Below are 19594 nucleotides of genomic sequence, written 5' to 3'. Positions count from 1 at the left end.
TTACACAGCTGCTACTCTGTTATCTATGCATAGTCACTTTAATAACTCTACCTACATGTACATATTACCTCAACTAACCGGTGCCCCCGCACATTGACTCTGTACCGGTACCCCCCTGTATATAGTCTCGCTATTGTTTTTTTTACAGCTGCTCTTTAATTACTTGTTACTTTTATTTCTTATTCTTAATTAATTAATTTTTAACTGCATTGTTGGTTAGGGGCTCGTAAGTAAGCATTTCACTCCAAGGTGTACACCTGTTGTAGACCTTACAGATCATGTGACTAATAAAATGTTATTTTATTTATATAATATACTATGGCAGCTAAAAGCTGAATTACAGTAACGCGTACAAGAAGCACATTTCAATAAAATAGAGGCAACAAAATCAAAAGAAAAGGGAGTGAGGCAAGGATGGCAGGTAGAACAGAGGTTGGAGAGCACATCTTGGTCACAGCACGGGAGGTAGGTGGTCAGAGACAGGTCTGCAACCATCGGCACACCTCTCTGTCCCTGCCATCTTCAGCCTCTCACATCGGTAATCATCAAAGTAGTCCTGATCTCTACGCGACTCTGCTGTCTCCGCAATCCTCTCACTGCACTTCTCCACTGCCGTTGAAGCCGATGTCCGCATTCTAACCAAAACAGCTCCCAGTTCCAGCAAGCTAGCATACACTTTTCAACATCGCAGTATTATAAAACCTGGACAAATCAGATTATTAATCAATTCTTATTCAACTATCAAAAACAAAGTGGATAAAAAGACACACAACTAAATGTTATGTTACTATATAGTAAGCTTCTGCTTACACAACACAATGTTGTCGCTGCAGAGGTGAAGGAGCCATGTCATGAGTCTCTGGATTCAGCCCCAGTGGACACCACAGCCAGGGAGCAGCGCTACATGAGCGGGCACTACTTCTTTGAGTACCTGGTGGTGGTCAGCCTCAAGAAGTCCAAAGAGGGGGCCTACGAGCCGCAGATCACCTACCAGTTCCCCAAGGTGAGTCCGCTAGTTGGACACACTGCATGTCTCCCGAAAGGGATATGAAGGAAAAATTTGAAGAAATTAAAAGTGCATTGGAAGTCCTTGAAGATTAAAAGGGAGGTAGGATAAAATAGTTCAGGTAGGCCTTCAGCAAGGAAAGTAGGAGGGTTGGTAAACATCAGACAGGCAGTGGACTAAGTTGTGATAAAACAGCAGAGCACTCACAATAACACAGGCAGAGATCTAGTTGATCTTAGAACGCTCATTAGAGAGCATTCAGAAAGTATTCAGACCCCTTGACTATTTCTACATTTTGTTACGTCACAGCCTTATTCTAAAATGGATTAAATCGTTGTCCCCCCCCCTTATCAATCTACACACAATACCCCATAATGACAAAGCAAAAACAGGTTTTGAGATGTATTAAATAGGTAAATGTATCACATTTACCTAAGTATTCAGACCCTTTACTCAGTCCTTTGTTGAAACACCTTTGGCAGCAATTACAGCATCAAGTCTTCTTGGGTATGACGCTACAAGCTTGGCATATGTATTTGGGGAGTTTCTCCCGTTCTTCACTGCAGAACCTCTCAAGCTTTGTCTGGTTTGATGGGGATTGTCACTGCACAGCTATTTTCAGATATCTCCACAGGTGTTAGATCGGGTTCAAGTCCGGGCTCTGGCTGGGCCACTCAAGGACATTCGGAGACTTGTCCAGAAGCCACTCCTGTGTTGTCTTGGCTGTGTGCATAGGGTCGTTGTCCTGTTTGCCCCCAGTCTGAGGTCCTGAGCAGTCTGGAACAAGTTTTCATCAAGGGTCTCTCTGTACTTTGCTCAGTCCATCTTTCCCTCTCCTGATGTCTCCCTGTCCCTGCCGCTGAAAACTATCCCCACAGGATAATGCTGCCACCACCATTCTTCACCATAGGGATGGTGCCAGTTTTCCTCCAGATGTGACGCTTGGCATTCGGGCCATAGAGTTCACTCTTGGTTTCATCAGGCCAGAGAATATTTTTTTTCCTTTAGGTGCCTTTCCATCTGGCCACTTGAACATAAAGGCTTGATTTGGTGGAGTGCTGCAGAGATTGTTGTCCTTCTGGCAGGTTCTCCCAGCTCCACAGAGGAATTGTGGAGCTGTCAGAGTGACTATCGGGTTCTTGGGCACCTCTCTGACAAAGGCCCTTCTCCCCCAATTTCTTAATTTGTCCAGTTCTTGGTGGTTCCAAACTTCTTCCATTTAAGAATGATGGTCACTGTGTTCTTGGAGACCTTCAATGCTGCAGAAATTTTGGTAACCTTCCCCAGTTCTGTGGGAACTTATATAGACCGGTGTGTGCCTTTCCCAAAAAAAGTCCAATGAATTGAATTTACCACAGGTGGACTCCAATCAAGTTGTAGAAACATCTCAAGGATGATCAATGGCAACAGGATGCACCTGAGCTCACCTGAGCTCAATTTCTAGTCATAATAAATGGTCTGAATACTTATGTAAATGAGGTAGTTAAAATGTAAAAAAAAAAAAATTAAAAAAGATTTGCGAAATATTCTTTGTTTTCGCTTTTTCATTATGGAGTGTTGTGTGTAGATTGAGGAAAAGGCTGTAACGTAACAAAGTGGAAAAAGGGAAGGGGTCTGAATACTTTCCAACTCTCGGTCGCTCTGTCTCTCACTCTCACTCAGAGGGATGGGATGGTGAGATTCCAAAAAGAGGAGGAAGAAAAGACCCTGAAGGCCATCACACTCTTCTGTTTCCCTGAGGGGATCAGCTGGGCCCCCCTAACAGAGTACCACAGGTAACGCTGCACCTGATATGAATGTCCTTTATTTTTTCATAGTGGGAAAGCTGGGTGTGTTGTTGATGATCAAATATAAATGCTCTTTCACACATTTCTCTAGTGAGACATTCTCCTTTGTCTTGACTGAGATCGATGGCAGTAGAAGGAATGGATACTGCAGAAGGCTACTGGTAAGTTTCACTTTGGTTTTTCACTTCAGATGCTCTACCTTAAGATTTATTATGGGGTGACAAATGTCTCCTTATTCCTCTGTCTGTTTCTCCATTGTTCTTGCCTAGCCCCACGGCAACGGAGCGCGCCCCCCTGAGGCCTTCTGCATCATTAGCAGGCTGGCTTGTTTCGGACTCTTCTCCAAGGTAACCCACTCGAAGGTTATTGGCTTTCGGCTGTCAACAATCAGTGTTTTGCACAGAGAGCATGGATGAGTTGAACTGGGCAGAACTCTGGGCAGAACCCTGGGTGTAACGATGCATACTCAGATTTCACCATTAAAGGGATATAGGCCACTTTTTTTGTGTTTTTGAACTGATACAATCAATTTCCATACACATAATTCACTCTTTTTCAGTGGTGCCCCAAATCTTTTGACATAAATATTGACACACACCACCACTACACTATCACTTAGGCTAGTGGGAATACTAAGCCCCACCGTTTACTTCCTCGTATACTTCTTTCTGCTGCACCATTCATTGTGGTTTCTGTTGTTTTTGTGAAGGGCTTGAAAGTTCACCCACTGAAATGTGCACTGAGGGTGTGTGTGTGGGGGTGGGTGTGTGTGTGTGGTAATTGTTATTATTCCAGTGGTGCACAATGACGATGTCTGAGTTGGAATATTCCTGTCGGTCTTCTGGTGCAGATCTTTGACGAGGTGGAGAAGCGACACCAGATCTCCATGGCGATGATTTACCCATTCATGCAGAGCCTTAGGGAGGCAGCGTTCCCCGCCCCAGGCAACACTGTCAAGATCAAGAGCTTCGTTCCTGACAAGGGCACCGAGGTTAGCACCCTGACTTAGCCACATTACTAAGTTAGTATAGCATAAGACGATTTCGACACCGACCCTCTCAGATTGTGTTGAAATAATTTCTTTAGTTAGAAACCGATGATTAGCATTCCTGAAACATTACTTTGTTGAAATATCATTTGATCTCTAGCATCCAATTCGGACCATAATTATTTCTAACAATGAGTATGAGGCACCTACACGCCAATCCCACCCCAACAACAGTATAATTTCTCTGTCTGACCATGGAGCTGAGGCTTGAACTATTGCTTCTTTATACTATGTAATGTTATTCCCTGTGAAAGTAAGGATTTATTTTCACCTGATTGAAGTCGCTTTCATTAGTTACCATAAATTTGTGTGAAAGTACCAGATTTTACCCGCTACATGTCGCTCTTCCTGCTACTGTCAAGGCCATTTATCAATTATTCTGGTCTCTTTATTCATTTTAATCACAACATTTTCTTTGCAACCTTGGGTAGAAAACCAATAGCTTTTGCTGATTATGAAAATAAATTGTGTGGTCATTATCACAATTCAAGCCAGTCCTCCATGAAAGCAATTCAGTTTGTCCTTCACTTAGGTTTAATCTGTGTCCAGGAAACGGACACTCTGTGTGGTTTATTCTCTTCAAAAAAAGTTAGTTAGACCATTAGTTAGACCATTCCTGGTTTAAAGCAAACCATTAGGCCACAGCAGTTCTAATGGCTTCAATGTTATGGTCTTCAATGGTAAACGTCCTGAACACACTGTCTGGTGTTGGGTTTCATGGTAAATATCACGAATCATACTACATATAAATATGTTTTCTAGTAATTGTATTGAAAAACATATGACTGCCACGCAATGGTTTAGAATTGTATTTTATTGTCACAACATTTTAGTCATAGCCCATTTCTCCATCAAAGTTTTGGGCATGTAGGAAAAGTCTTCATATGAGAATTGCACCATAGGGATAGCCCTCAGAGAGCTGCCATTTGTTGGACAATTCAAGTAGAGTTGGGTTGAAGCATTACGTTTCTAAGAGAAGGACTTGCTTTCAGGAGAATGTATAAAAGGGTGTGGCAGGAGCAGGAACAGCAGCATCTAGTGGGCAAAACCTGGGGGCATATTCATTATGCCGATTCTGTTGCAAAATGTTTCTTAAACGGAACAGGGAGGGGCCTACCTGAATTTGTCCAAAATAAACTCTTGTTTTGCTCTGTTTACTTCCGTTTGGTTCTTAAACGGTGAACGTGTCCATAATGGATACACCACTGGTACTTTCACACTATTTTATGATAAATAATGCAAATGACATCAATGGCTAATTTCTCTGAACAGGGGAAAAAACCCATCAGAATCACAGGGAATACATTGAATGGGTGAGTAAGCAAAACTCCAAGCCGCAGCTCCATACTACATCTCAGATATAGAGAACGGATACTGGTTGTTGGGGTGGGGTTTAGGAGGTCCATGTGTGACTGACTATTTTATTGGATTCATCATGTCTACCCAATGGTAGGATGATGTTAGGGCCAAATTGTATGTTGAGTACTATATTTGTTGAATATTGTGAGAGTCCTATAAAAGGGCCAAATTGGGTGCAATCAATTTAGTTTCAAATGTTCATTTCAACAAAATGTTTTATGGCTTGCTGACATGACATGGAACGGAATGACTCTATGGTCTTCCTTGAGACTTGGGTGGTATTCATTAGGTCACATCATAACAAAACATTAGGATGATAGGAATAATTGGTTGTAATGAAAACCAGAATACACAGTTCCAAAAGTTGAGAAATGTCCACATTAATTGGTGATGAGCAATATGGTGGAAACCTACTCAGGCCCCGTCACCAATCTGATCATCCAGGCCAGGAGAAAAGAGATTCTGGATGAGGGGTACTCCTCTTCCAAGCTACAGGAAGTCAAAATAAAGCACACAGCTAGAGATCTAGTAGACACAACGCTAACAAGATGCACAAAGCCAGTTGGACGGACACACACAGCTAGTGAAAAAGGAGACCATGCCAGCAGCTGGAGATGCATTGACTGAAAAGAAAAGGAAATCCATTTAGCCTGGGATAATGCTGATAAGAAAAGAGATGCACTAGGGCAGAGGTGACACACACAGCCAACGTGACAATAGGAACGTCAATGCCTGCAAGAATAGTGGACATTTGTGTACACACATTCCACAGTGTGTATGTTTAGTCATTTGCATTAATTTTGGATAACCCCAAGTTACTGCTCTGGCACCATTGGGCAAAGTGTGGTGTATATGACTGGTTAAACAAAACATCTGTGTGTCTACACACACACAGCACTGATATGTGTGTGTGTGTGTGTGGTGCTGTGTCTGAACCTGCCCTCTTACTCAATGTTCCCCCAGGGCTAAAATCCCAGTAACACCAATCTCATCCTGCAACATTCCATCTTTCAGGTCCTTTTTTCCACAATTAACCCCCACACACACTCTAGTTGTTGCTGTATTGTATCTGTGCGTTTAGGTGTGATTACTTTAGTAAACTGCTATATATTTCAGCAAGTACACTCATTATGAAAAATTGAGGGTGAACTATGCCTCAGAAAAATCAACTGTGCCGCATTTGTGGCTGGGACATGCTTTCAATGGGACTATTGTAGTTAATTAGGAGGGTACCCCGACTAGGATTCAAACCCTGTCCCCATTGACTGCCATTCCAAAATCTTTGCGCCATTATACCAAGAGTTAAGCCATGCTTATCAACAGGCTGAACTATCTTGAGGTAAAGTTGTTCCCCGCTTGCTCGCATGACAAAAAAAAAGAAAAAACCATTAAACAATAAATCAACTTTATTACCTTACTGTATGTAACATGTTGGTGACGGTGGGGACATTTACTGTATATAATAAGAATTGACTGTCTCCTCCAGATCATCAGTCTGACGCGTCCGTTGGACTCGTGGCTGGAGCACGTAGACTTCCGCACGCTCTTCCGTTGCTTGACCAATGAGGAGGTGGTGCTGGTGTTCGCTGCTGCCGTTATGGAGAGACGCATTGTCTTCATAGCCGTGGAGCTCAGGTACTGCTTACACACACACCATTATTTTAGTCGTCTCAGACACGCATGCGTCAACTTCATCAATTGAGAGCTTAACTACTTCACACAGTGACACACACACACACACACACTGAATAAGTCTGACCCCTCCACAGCACCCTGTCCCAGGTGATCCACGCTGTGGCCGCCCTCCTCTATCCATTCACCTGGCAACACACTTTCATCTCCATAGTCCCTGAGATCCTCATCGACGTTGTTATGGCCCCCACTCCCTACCTGCTGGGAGTGCAGAAGCGGCTAATGGATCAGGTCACGGACCAGACCGACGTGAGTAAAACACCCCCCCCCCCCCTCCCCATTATCCTTGGACACCCTGATCATGTACATTACGAAAGCCATGGGAACCGGTCGGCAGGAAGACTCTAAACAGGGGTAAAGTACGGTAGAGACTTTGAATAATAGAAGGATGGCCCCCTGAGACTACAGCAGTGTTAGCACCAGAGAAACGTTAAGGATTAGAGCTGCTAATGTGGGCCTTTCAGAAGCAACCCATTACCCCTTGGATAGGTATAAGCAATATGGCAAAGTCTGCTAGCCTCTCTGTTAAAGTGCAGGAACTTCCAAGGAGGTAGGGGCTAAGGGGTTGTTCCTGGATCAGAGCCACGGTCTATCTCAATTCATCTTTCCTTGCCACCTCAACGTATTGGAAGAGGTCAAAGTTTCCCTCCCCTCAGACCTTCTCCAATGCATTCTGATGAGTTGAAGATGTGAAGAATCAAGGATAGATGATTTGAGAGATCCCCTGAATGACTGGATGGAAAGTTTAGGAGTCTAGTTGTAATGGATTGGTGTTGAAATAGTAATTCTAGGCTCTGTTCTCCCTAACACAGCTCCTTGTGGTGGACTTGTCAGAGGATCGGAAGGACACTTTCCTAGTTCATGTAAGTGTCTGAAATATCTGTCCTGTGTTGTCTGAAGAGTGGAACGAATGGCCTACGTTTACAGACACAATTAAGTATCACATTTACTTGAACGCATGCTTTTGAATTGCACTTACATATGCACTATGCAAAAATCACTTCACCATTTCCTGGTTGCAAAAAGTCTAATAGTTTTCCTAATTTCAGTTTGACAAGACAAGCAAGTATAGTGTAGAGCAGGAATGGGCAACTGGCGGGGCCCCTCTTTTGAAGGCCCTCATATACAGTACCAGTCAAAAGTTTGACACCTACTCATTCCAGAGTTTCTTTATTTTTTACTTTTTTCTACATTGTAGAATAATAGTGAAGACATCAAAACTATGAAATAACAAATGGAATCATGTAGTAACCAAAAATGTGTTAAAAAAATCCAAATATATTTTATATTTGAGATTCTTCAAAGTAGCCACCCTTTGCCTTGATGACAGCTTTGCACACTCTTGGCATTCTCTCAACCAGCTTCATGAGGTAGTCACCTAGAATTTGTGTAATTTCTTCTTAGGGCTGCAATCCCGTTAACGGGTTCGATATGACAACAGCCAGTGAAAGTACAGGGCGCCAAATTCAAAACAACATCTCATAATTAAAATTCCTCAAACATACATATATTTTATATCGTTTTAAAGGTAATCTTGTTGTTAATCCCACCACAGTGTCCGATTTCAAATAGGCTTTACAGCGAAAGCACGACAAACGATTGTTAGGTGACCACCAACTCACAGAAAACCCAGCCATTTTTCCAGCCAAAGAGAGGAGTCAAAAAGAGCACAAATAGAGATACAATTAATCACTAACCTTTGATGATCTTCATCAGATGACACTCATAGGACTTCATGTTACTCAATACATGTATGGTTTGTTCAATAAAGTGCAAATTTATATCAAAAAATCTCAGTATACATTGGCGCTTTACGTTCACTAGTTCCAAAAACATCCGGTGATATTGCAGAGAGCCACATCATTTCACAGAAATACTCATTATAAATGTCGATGAAAATACAATTCTTAGACATGGAAATATAGATATACCTCTCCTTAATACAACCGCTGTGTCAGATTTCAAAATTACTTTAGAAAAATAAATAAAAATATCAGCCGTGTTGATCAGAAATCACATTATAAATATTCCCTTACCTTTGATGATCTTCATCAGAATGCACTCCCAGGAATCGCGGTTCCACAATAAATGCTTTATTTGTTCGATAATGTCCATTATTTATGTCCAAGTAGCTACTTTTGTTTAGTACACAAATCCAAACGCTTGTGCAGGTCCATCCGAACATCGGACGAAAACTTCAAAAAGTTATATTACAGGCCGAAGAAACTTGTCAAACTAAGTATAGAATCAATCTTTAGGATGTTATCATAAATCTTCAATAAAGTTCCAACTGGAGAATTCCTGTGTCGGTCTGTAGGAAAGCCATGGAACGCATGTCCCTATCATGTGAAATGCGCGTGACCAGGACCTGACTCTCTGCCAGACTACTGACTCAAAGAGCTCCCATCCGGCTCCACAACACAGTAGAAGCCTCATTCAAGTTTCTAAAGATGGTTGACATCTAGTGGAAGCCCTAGGAAGTGCAACTTTATCCATATCCCACTGTGTATTTAATAGGGGCTGGGTTGAAAATCAACCAACCTCCGATTTCTCACTTCCTGTTTGGATTTCTTCTCAGGTTTTTGCCTGCCATATGAGTTATGTTATACTCACATACATCCTTTAAACAGTTTTAGAAACTTCTAACTTCTAAACTTCTAGTGTTTACTCTGGGCACCTTTCATCCAAGCTACTCAATACTGCTCCTGCAGCCATAAGAAGTTAATGCGTTTGAGCCAGTCAGTTGTTGTGTTGTGACAAGGTAGGGGTGTTAGCCCCATTTGGTAAAAGATCAAGTTCATATTATGGCAAGAATAATCAGAGAAATTGCAGTCTGTTACCTTTTACATGAAGGTCAGTCAATCTGGAAAATTAAGAACTTTGAAAGTTTCAAGTGCAGTCGCAAAAAACATGATGCTATGATGAAACTGGCTCTCATGAGGACTGCCACGGGAAAGGAAGACACAGAGGATAAGTTCATTAGTTACCATCCTCAGAATGGATGGTAAGTTCAAGTAACAGAGATCTCAACATCAACTGTTCTGAGGAGACTGCATGAATCAGGCCTTCATGGTCATATTGCAGCAAAGAAACCACTAAAGGACACCAATAAGAAGAAGATATTTGCTTGGGCCAAGAAACACGAGTAATGGACATTAGACCGGTGGAAATCGGTCCTTTGGTCTGAGTCTCATTTTGAGATGTTTGGTTCCAACCGCCGTGTCTTTTTGAGATGTAGAGTAGATAAGCGGATCTCTGCATGTGTGGTTCCCACCGTAAAGCATGGAGGGGGAGGTGTGATGAGGTGCTTTGATGGTGACACTGTCGGTGATTTATTTATAATTCAAGGGACACTTAACCAGCATTGCTACCACAGCATTTTACAGCGATATGCCATCCCATCTGGTTTTCAATTAGTCCCACTATCATTTCATTTTCAACAGGACAATGACACAAAACACACCTCCAGGCTGTGTAAGAGCTATTTGACCAAGTAGGAGAGTGATGGAATGCTGCATCAGATGACCTGGCCTCCACAATCACCCAACTTCAACCCAAATGAGATGGTTTGGGATGAGTTGGACCTCAGAGAAGGAAAAGCAGCCTACAAGTGCTCAGCATATGTGGGAACTCCAAGACTGTTGAAAAATCATTCCAGATGAAGCTGGTTAAGAGAATGCCAAGAGTGTGCAAAGGGTGGCTACTTTGAAGAATCTCAAATTTAAAATGTATTTTGATATAACACATTTTTGGTTAATACATGATTCCATGTGTTATTTCATAGTTTTGATGTCTTCACTATTCTTTTACAATGTAGAAATAGTGAAAGAAGAACCTACTCAATCAAGGGTTTGAGTCAACGTTTTACTGGTACTGTATATATTTATATATATATATATATATATATATATTTTTTTTTTTTTACTTGGTGGGGTCTTCACTGACTGTTGCAAGTTAGAATAGAATGCACAGGGTGCAATTTTGAAACTTGGTTGTGCATCAGCAGTTTTTCACTTATGTCAGTCAGTCACTGAAATTAGCCCATGTCAGCTAACATTGTTTTAATTGGCCTCTAGACTAACTTAACAATTATCTAAACTTAGTAATTGTAGTTGAATTACCGGCCGGGAGACAGTCTTACTCAGATTTCATATTCAAAACTGCAAACATTTCTCTCTACCCTTGGCAAAATGTGTTCAATGGTAGGAAATTGGCTGTAAAACAGCTAATTTTCTTCTCTGCCCCATGGCAAAATGTATAGAATTGCATGATATTAACTCTAAAACAAAAATAAATTATCCGCTTTCGAATATATTTTCAATGACCAAAAATATTGTATGTTCAGCTGTTTGAAGCTGGTGTACAAAACCGACAAGTAAAAGACACAAACAAAACTTAAGAACGGGAAGCATAGAAATAACACACACAGAACCGATTTACAGCTTCCTAGACTTGCTTTCAATGAGCGACAGATCTATAACTCACATTTCTATGTGAATTTGGTCAGGTCGCCCAAAAAGTTACATACTGCAGCTTTAAAACTATGGGGGGGGGGGGGGGGGGGGGGGTGTATTTTTTGCTTTGACATACCATTGAATACGGTTCCTCTGTTTCATAGATCGGGGATGAGAAGTCTATTCTGCCCCCTAAGCTTCAAGATGAAATACTGCAGGCACTAAGAAACAGGAAAGAAAAATCCAGTGAGTATTTTCATATATAAAAAAGCTGATTATCCAAAATGCAAATGATGTGTTGCATGGGGTATTCTTTCACGAAGTGTCCAGAGATTATCGCACTTTTGCACCTGCAGTACCACATCAGGTGTTCAGATAGACATACGTTGACACAATTCAAATGTGATATGAATACCTGCCTTTTATTAACTGTAACCTCTGAAAATACAGGTGCCTGACAAAATAAATGAAGAACTTGAGGAAATGAGGGATACAAAGTATATTGAAAGTAGGTGCTTCCACACAAGTGTGGTTCCTGAGTTAATTAAGCAACTAAAACATTCAACGCTTAGGGGTCATGTATAAAAATGTCCAGTTGCCCATTATTTTGGCTACCATTGCTAGAAGAGATCTGACTTTTTGAGATGTCTCAAAGGAGCATAGGGGGTTTAAAGGTGGTTTCAGTCACTAGATCTCAACCCAATTGAACACTTATGGGAGATTCTAGAGTGGCGCTTGAGATGGCGTTTTCCACCACCATCAACAAAACATTAAATTCTGGAATTTCTCTTGGACGAATGGAGTTCCAGACACGTGCAGAATCTATGCCACGGTGCATTGAAGCTTTTCTGGTTGCTCGTGGTGCCCCAACGCCCTATTAAGACACTTTGTCTTTACGTTGGTATATCCTTTATTTTGGCAGTTGCCTGTAGATTGCTTTATGCTTTCTTTGATCTTTTCGAAGTTATGAGAGGTTAAGGAAAATTAGCATGTGTCATCATAGTAACACAAACTGGTGGAAGGTCAATGTGATGCCTTACTGTGGTACTGGAGAGCCAGAGTGTTATGGCTCATGAGCACTCTCAAATGACACCCCTCTGAGGAGCCACCTGGGCCGTGTGTGTACCATTTCCCCCTCAGCCGTGGAGGAGCTGAACAGCGTGGTCTCGGAAGCCTTCCTGCCCTTTTTCGTGAAGACTGTTGGCCATTTTGATTTGTACGTGACGCGGAACAGCAAGGGCCAGCCAGGGGTGTTCCAGAGCAGAGCCTTCTACAAGACCATCAAGTCCAAGACCACGCGGCACTTTGTCAAGAAGTTCCTCCAGACCCAGATGTTTGACCTGTTTATCCAGGAGGTGGAGCAGCAGCCAGCGAACCCCCAGCAAGGTGCTTGTGCGAGGGAGAGTTTATTTAAATTATACATACTTACATAACCGAACAGTATTTGAAAAATGCTACTTTATGTGTTAGAAACCATGGTAATGAAGCCAGCTTGTTCCTGGGGTATATGTTTGCTTATCATAAAGGAGTAAATTAATCATCTACTCTTTTTTTTTTTTTCAGGAATTTTCCACAAAAAGATTGTTGAATACCAGGAACAGAAGAAAAAAGAGAAGGCAAAGAAGAGACACTAAGTATGAATACACTGTAAACGAGGCCATGATATTACATTTACATTCGTCATTTAGCAGACGCTATTATCCAGAGCGTCTTAGTTTGTGGATTCATCTTAAGATATATGTGGTTGTCCCACCTAGCCATCTCTGTCATAGTAAGTGCATTATAGTAGCCATCAGCCAAGTCAGTGGTAGTATGGGGGTGGGGGATCTTTGACTGGGCTTAAAGGGAGGTGGTAGATAGGAGTACTCGGGTTGGGGTGTAGGGTAGAGCATAGCCTAGTGGTAGGGAGGGGCAGTTCCTCTTGCTTCTCCATAGGCAATTACCATGGTCTTGTAGTGGAGGCAAACTGGAAGCCAGTGGCGTGTGCAGGGTGACATGGGTGAACTTGGGAAGGTTGTACATCATGCAGCGTTCGGGACAGGTTGCAGGTGTTTGATGCGGGGAACACAGCCCACAGTGCGTTGCAGTAGTCCAGACAGGAGATGACAAGTGCCTGGATTAGCACCTGCCCCTCTTCCTGCGTGAGGTAGGGTCGTACTCTACGGATGTTGAGTATGACCGAGACACTGCTTGGATGTTTGCAGAGAATGACAGGGTGTTGTCCAGGGTCACGCCAAGATTCTTTGCACTCCAGGTGGGGGACACCGTGGAGTTGTCAACCATGAAAGGAGAGGTCTTGGAGCGGGAAGGCCCTTCCCTGTTAGGAAGAGCAGCTCTGTCTTGTCGAGGTTGAGCTCGAGGTGATTGTGTGTGTGTGTATATAAGGGATTTACTGTAGATGTGTGATAATAGCTAGATTTTTAGATGTAGATGTGAATAGTGTAGTTTATTGTATATAAAAAATAAATGTTTTACTATTGTATTTTGTTTTTCCTATTTTTCTCACAACTTTCAATCTTCTCTCATCGATGAAACTCCAACTGACTTGAGAGAGGCAAAGGTGGAGTCATGCGTCCTCTGAAACATGACCTGCCTAACCGCGCTCCTTAACACCCGCCAGCTTAACCCGGAAGCCAGCCGCGACAGGAGGAAACACCGCCCATCTGGCGACCGGGATCAGTCTGCTGGCACCCGGCCCGCCACAAGAAGTCACTAGAGCGCGATGAGCCAAGTAAAGCCCCCCCCCCCCCTGCCAAACCCTCCCCTAAACCTGACGACGCTGGGCCAATTGTGAGCCGTCCTATGGGACTCCCAGCCACGGCCGGTTGTGGCACAGCCCCTCGGGAGACCCAGTTTGATTTATTTATCTGAATGTGAGCGAGAGTATGTGTGTGAGGGGTTGGGGTAACAGTGGTTATTTTTAATGTGCTGCTACTGTATAAAATATAAACGTAACATGTAAAGTGTTGGTCCCATGTTTCATGAGCTAAAATAAATCAACCCTAGGAATGTTCCATACACACAAAGCGTATTTCTGTCAAGTTTTGTGCACAAATATGTTTTACATCCCTGTTAGTGAGCATTTCTCCTTTGCCAAGATAATCCATCCACCTGACAGGTGTGGCTTTTAAATAACTCAGTAAAATCTTTAATTGTTTTATATTTTTGTCCAATATAGATGGTTGACAAGACTAGATTCAGAATTAGTGTTGGCTTCAGTCTGTTACCATCTGAACCTGCTACGATCAATTAGATGATCAATTAGATTTTTGTGACCCTTTACTACTGCTTTCCAGTTGTTCTGTTCAAGAAATATGTTGCCAAGTAAAATATCAACAGGTTAACACCGTGTGTGTGTGTACAACAAAATCCCTAAAATGTATTTGTGGATAAAGTACAATAGCAGAAATTTGGTAGCATCAAAACTGTACATTTACAGATATAAAAAAGGCAAACTGGACTTTAATTTTTAAAAAAATGTTTTACCACCAAATGGAAGAATACTGAGTGAAGCAGGGACAGACTACCTGGACCGGTCCAATAAGGAAAAACAAATGTTCCATTGCAGAGGGACATCTGGGAATGCTGTCTATATGTTTACAGAAACGTGGCTGAAGGACAATACACTCAACTGTGCATATCAACCATTCTATCCATTTTCCATTATGAATCGAACGGCGGCTTATGGTGAGAGTAAGGTAGAAGTGTATGCTTCCAGATCAACATTTCCTGGTGTACCGAAGTTGAAAACATCTCTAGCTCCTGTTCACATGACCTGGAGTTTCTGATGCTAAAATGTCTCCCTCTCAGATGAGCTTAACACATTCTATGCTTGCTTCGAGGCAGACAATGACAAGCCATTCAGGAGGGCTCTCGCTGCTACGGACGACCAGTGCTTTCGCTATCTGAGGCTGATGTGAGGAAAACTCTCTGGCCCAGATGGCACCCCTGGCCATGTCCTCTGAGTGTGTGCCGACCAGCTGGCGGATGTCTTCACGGATAGCCTGTCGTCCCCACTTGCTTCAAGGAGACCACCATCATCCCAGTGCCCAAGAAAACCAAGGTGAGATGCCCAAATGACTATCCTGTCGTCGCACTCACCCTGGTCATTATGAAGTGCTTTGAGAGACTGGTCATGGCCCACAAGGCCAGCATGCCAGGCACGCTGGAACCACTCGAATTTGCTTACCACTCCAAAAGATCCATGGAAGATGCCATTTCCATCGCTATTCACACGGCCCTAACCAGGGCTATTGCAGTGACTGCATTACCGCCACACCGGCAGTCATGAGTCATGACCTGCTGAGCCACGGTAATCTCCTTTTATGCACGCTGGACATGACATCTAGGACCTATGACCTATGTTAGAGGAAGTCCCCAAAAATTGTCAGACTCCAGTCACCCAAGTCATAGACTGTTCTCTCTGCTACCGCACGGCAAGCGGTACCGGAGCACCAAGACTTCGTCTCGGGCCGCCAAACCATGCCAATATATCCAATATAACATATTTGAATATTTTGAATAATGAGTGACATATTTTCATAAAAAAACATTATTTTGATAAATATGTTAATACTATTTCATCCTTCCACAAGATACAGTCCCGAAACAAATCTAGGGTTGCTACCCAAGCCAGGTGGTCGTTCGTTCTGTTGGTTCGGTTGCCAGAGACGCGACCCAGCCGTTCAATCTTTTTGTTCTGTTTCTATGGACGCGACCCAGTCGTTCTAAATGTTCCATTGTCATACTGGCTGGCAATGTTCTTATCCCTTGTTGCTAGCTAGCCAACTACAGCTAACTTAGTCACGTCAAACAGTGCAGACAGAATAACAAAAGTAGCTGCATTTGTTTAAGCTGTTTTCTAGTGACATTTATTTGGACACATCCATAACAATGAGCTAATGAGACATGATTTCCCCTGGCATAGAAAATGTGCTGCCTCGTTAGGACACTCTTGTTCAGAGGAGCTAGCCAACAACACAGCTAACACAATCACTTCAAACTGAAGCTGGAAAGACTGCCAACTAGCTGCACTTCATTTCATTTGACCTTTTTTCAATCAACATTTCTTTGTATATATCCATAAAAATGATGCCAGGTGATTCATGATTTCAATTGGCTGAGAAACACTGCCTGTCTGTCTCGTCCTGACTCCCGACCCTAACACGTTCATCACTATGTGACAGCTGGAGATCGAATATGAACATTGTTGCAAATGTCAGAAAGACAGACAGTAAGGTTTATACAAATCTCCGCTGTTGAAAACAACTAAATGTTAGTCTAAAAGAAATGTAAGATAATGTCTAGATGCTTTTTATAGTGGAGATCAAGTTCATAACTTCTCTGCCTGGGCTGATGAGACAGTGGATTGCGCAGTAAATAGGCATTTTAACGTCATAGATTTAGCCGGTGTTAACTTTAACCAATCAGCATTCAGGATTAGACCCACCCATTGTATAAAGCCATTTATAAACTGGGTGGTTTGAGCCCTGAATGCTGATTGACTGACAGCGATGGTATATCAGACCATATACCACAGGTATGACAAAACATACAACAAAGTATGTGGACATACAACAAAGTATGTGGACACCTGCTCGTCGAACATCTCATTCCAAAATCATGGTCATTAACATGGAGTTGGACCCCCCTTTTGCTGCTATAACAACCTTCACTGTTCTGGGAAGACTTTCCACTAGATGTTGGAACATTGCTGAGGGGACTTGCTTCCATTAAGCCACAATAGCATTAGTGAGGTTGGGCACTGATATTGGGCGATTAGGCCTGGCTCGTGGTTGGTGTTCCAATTCATCCCAAAGGAGTTTGTTGGTACTATGCATTGGGGCATGTAGCGTTTTCCTGGCATCTGCTAACCCCAGATTCCCAGAATGCCAGATGGTGAAGCGTGATTCATCATTCCAGAGAATTAATTTCCACTGCTCCAAAGTCCAATTGTGGCGAGCTTTACACCACTCCAGCTGACGCTTGGCATTGCGCATGGATAGCTGAAAACCCATTTTATGAAGCTCCCGACAAACAGTTACTGTGCTGACGTTGCTTCCAGAGACAGTTTGGAACTCAGTCGTGAGTGTTGCAACCGAGGAGAGATGATTTTTATGCGCTTCAGCACTTGGTGTTCCCATTCTGTGAACTTGTGTGGCCTGCCACTTCGCTTCTGAGCCATTGTTGCTCCTAAACGTTTCCATTTCCATCTCACTGACCTCTTCAGTAAGGCCATTCTACGGCCAATGTTTGTCTATGGAGATTGCATAGCCGTGTGCTCGATTTTATAACCCAGGAACAGCTGTAGCTGAAATAGCCGAATCCACAAATTTGAAGGGGTGTTCACATACTTTTATGTATGTATGTATGCATGTATGTATGTATGTATGTATGTATGTATATACTGAACAAAAATATAAACGCAACATGCAACAATTTCAACGGTTTTACTAAGTTATGGTTCATATATGGAAATCAGTCAATTGAAATATATTCACTAGGCCCTAATCTATGGATTTCACAGCACTGGGCAGGGGCGCAGCCATGGGTGGGCCTCGGAGGGCATAGGCCTACCCACTTGGGAGCTAGGCCCACCCACTGGGGAGGTAGGACCAGAATGAGTTTTTCCCCACAGAAGGGCTTTATTACAGACAGAAATACTTCTGAGTTTCATCAGCTGTCCGGGTGGGTGGTCTCAGATGATCCTGCAGGTGAAGAAGCTGGATATGGAGGTCCTGGGCTGGCGAGGTTACACGTGGTCTGCTGTTGTGAGGCTGGTTGGACGTACTACCAAATTCTATAAAACAACGTTGGAGGCGGCTTATGGTAGAGAAATGAACATCAAATTATCTGGCAACAGCTCTGGTGGACATTCCTGCATTCAGCATTCCAATTGTACGCTCCCTCAAAACTTGAGACATCTGTGGCTTTGTGTTGTGTGACAAAACTTCACATTTTAGTGGCCTTTTATTGTCCCCGGCACAAGGTGCACCTGTGTAATGATCATGCTGTTTAATACGCTTCATGATATGCCACACCTGTCAGGTGGATAGATTATCTTGGCAAAGGAGAAATGCTCACTAAGAGGGATATATATTTGTGTACAAATGAGAGAAATAAACGTTTTGTGTATACAGAAAATATCTGTGATCTTTTATTCCAGTTCATGAAACATGGGACCAACACGTTGCGTTTATATTTTTGTTCAGTATATTTCCACATTGAAGCCATGCAATTACTTAGAACAAGTGGATTGCAAACAGGTTCAAGTTAACATACACTGCTCAAAAAAATAAAGGGAACACTAAAATAACACATTCTAGATCTGAATGAATGAAATATTCTTATTAAATACTTTTTTCTTTACATAGTTGAATGTGCTGACAACAAAATCACACATTTGATTTCCATTGATAATTTTTGTATCAACCCATGAAGGTCTGGATTTGAAGTCACACTCAAAATTAGAAGTCACACTAAAAAGTGGAAAACCACACTACAGGCTGATCCAACTTTGATGTGATGTCCTTAAAACAAGTCAAAATGAGGCTCAGTAGTGTGTGTGGCCTCCACGTGCCTGTATGACCTCCCTACAACGCCTGGGCATGCTCCTGATGAGGTGGCGGATGGTCTCCTGAGGGATCTCCTCCCAGACCTGGACTAAAGCATCCGCCAACTCCTGGACAGTCTGTGGTGCAACGTGGCGTTGGGGGATGGAGCGAGACATGATGTCCTCAATTGGATTCAGGTCTGGGGAACGGGCGGGCCAGTCCATAGCATTAATGCCTTCCTCTGTCACGTCTGTCACATGTGCTCAGTGTGAACCTGCTTTCATCTGTGAAGAGCACAGGGCGCCAGTGGCAAATTTGCCAATCTTGGTGTTCTCTGGCAAATGCCAAACGTCCTGCACGGTGTTGGGCTGTAAGCACAACCCCCACCTGTGGACGTCGGGCCCTCATACCACCCTCATGGAGTCTGTTTCTGACACATGCAGACACATGCACATTTGTGGCCTGCTGGAGGTCATTTTGCAGGGCTCTGGCAGTGCTCCTCCTTGCACAAAGGCGGAGGTAGCCGGCCTGCTGCTGGGTTGCTGCCCTCCTACGGCCTCCTCCACGTCTCCTGATGTACTGGCCTGTCTCCTGGTAGCGCCTCCATGCTCTGGACACTACGCTGACAGACACAGCAAACCTTCTTGCCACAGCTCGCATTGATGTTCCATCCTGGATGAGCTGCTCTACCTGAG

The 19594-nt window shown here is 43.0% G+C and overlaps 1 protein-coding gene across 3 annotated transcripts in view; it reads left to right on the top strand.

Annotated features, from left to right (window-relative positions):
• LOC109869531 (DENN domain-containing protein 2D-like) overlaps window positions 1-14372 on the top strand; it is a 43009-nt gene extending 28637 nt beyond the window's left edge. For 2 of the 3 annotated variants that reach the window (XM_031804319.1, XM_031804318.1), the window contains exons 4-15: window positions 834-1003; window positions 2669-2781; window positions 2885-2954; window positions 3063-3140; window positions 3644-3784; window positions 6687-6835; window positions 6970-7141; window positions 7705-7755; window positions 11511-11592; window positions 12487-12732; window positions 12910-12980; window positions 13890-14372. In XM_031804319.1, the coding sequence (XP_031660179.1) occupies window positions 834-1003; window positions 2669-2781; window positions 2885-2954; window positions 3063-3140; window positions 3644-3784; window positions 6687-6835; window positions 6970-7141; window positions 7705-7755; window positions 11511-11592; window positions 12487-12732; window positions 12910-12980 (1343 nt within the window). In that variant the 3' untranslated portion in view covers window positions 13890-14372. Of the gene's footprint in view, window positions 1-833; window positions 1004-2668; window positions 2782-2884; window positions 2955-3062; window positions 3141-3643; window positions 3785-6686; window positions 6836-6969; window positions 7142-7704; window positions 7756-11510; window positions 11593-11796; window positions 11855-12486; window positions 12733-12909; window positions 12981-13889 lie in introns of those variants that run through there. The other variant, XR_004205327.1, reaches the window with a different exon arrangement.
• The last annotated feature ends 5222 nt before the right edge of the window (window positions 14373-19594 follow it).

This window comes from Oncorhynchus kisutch, linkage group LG24 (genome assembly GCF_002021735.2).
Source record: "Oncorhynchus kisutch isolate 150728-3 linkage group LG24, Okis_V2, whole genome shotgun sequence".
NCBI lineage: Eukaryota > Metazoa > Chordata > Actinopteri > Salmoniformes > Salmonidae > Oncorhynchus > Oncorhynchus kisutch.
Note: the sequence above shows the minus strand (reverse complement) of the source record. Positions and strands in the feature narration are given on the sequence as shown.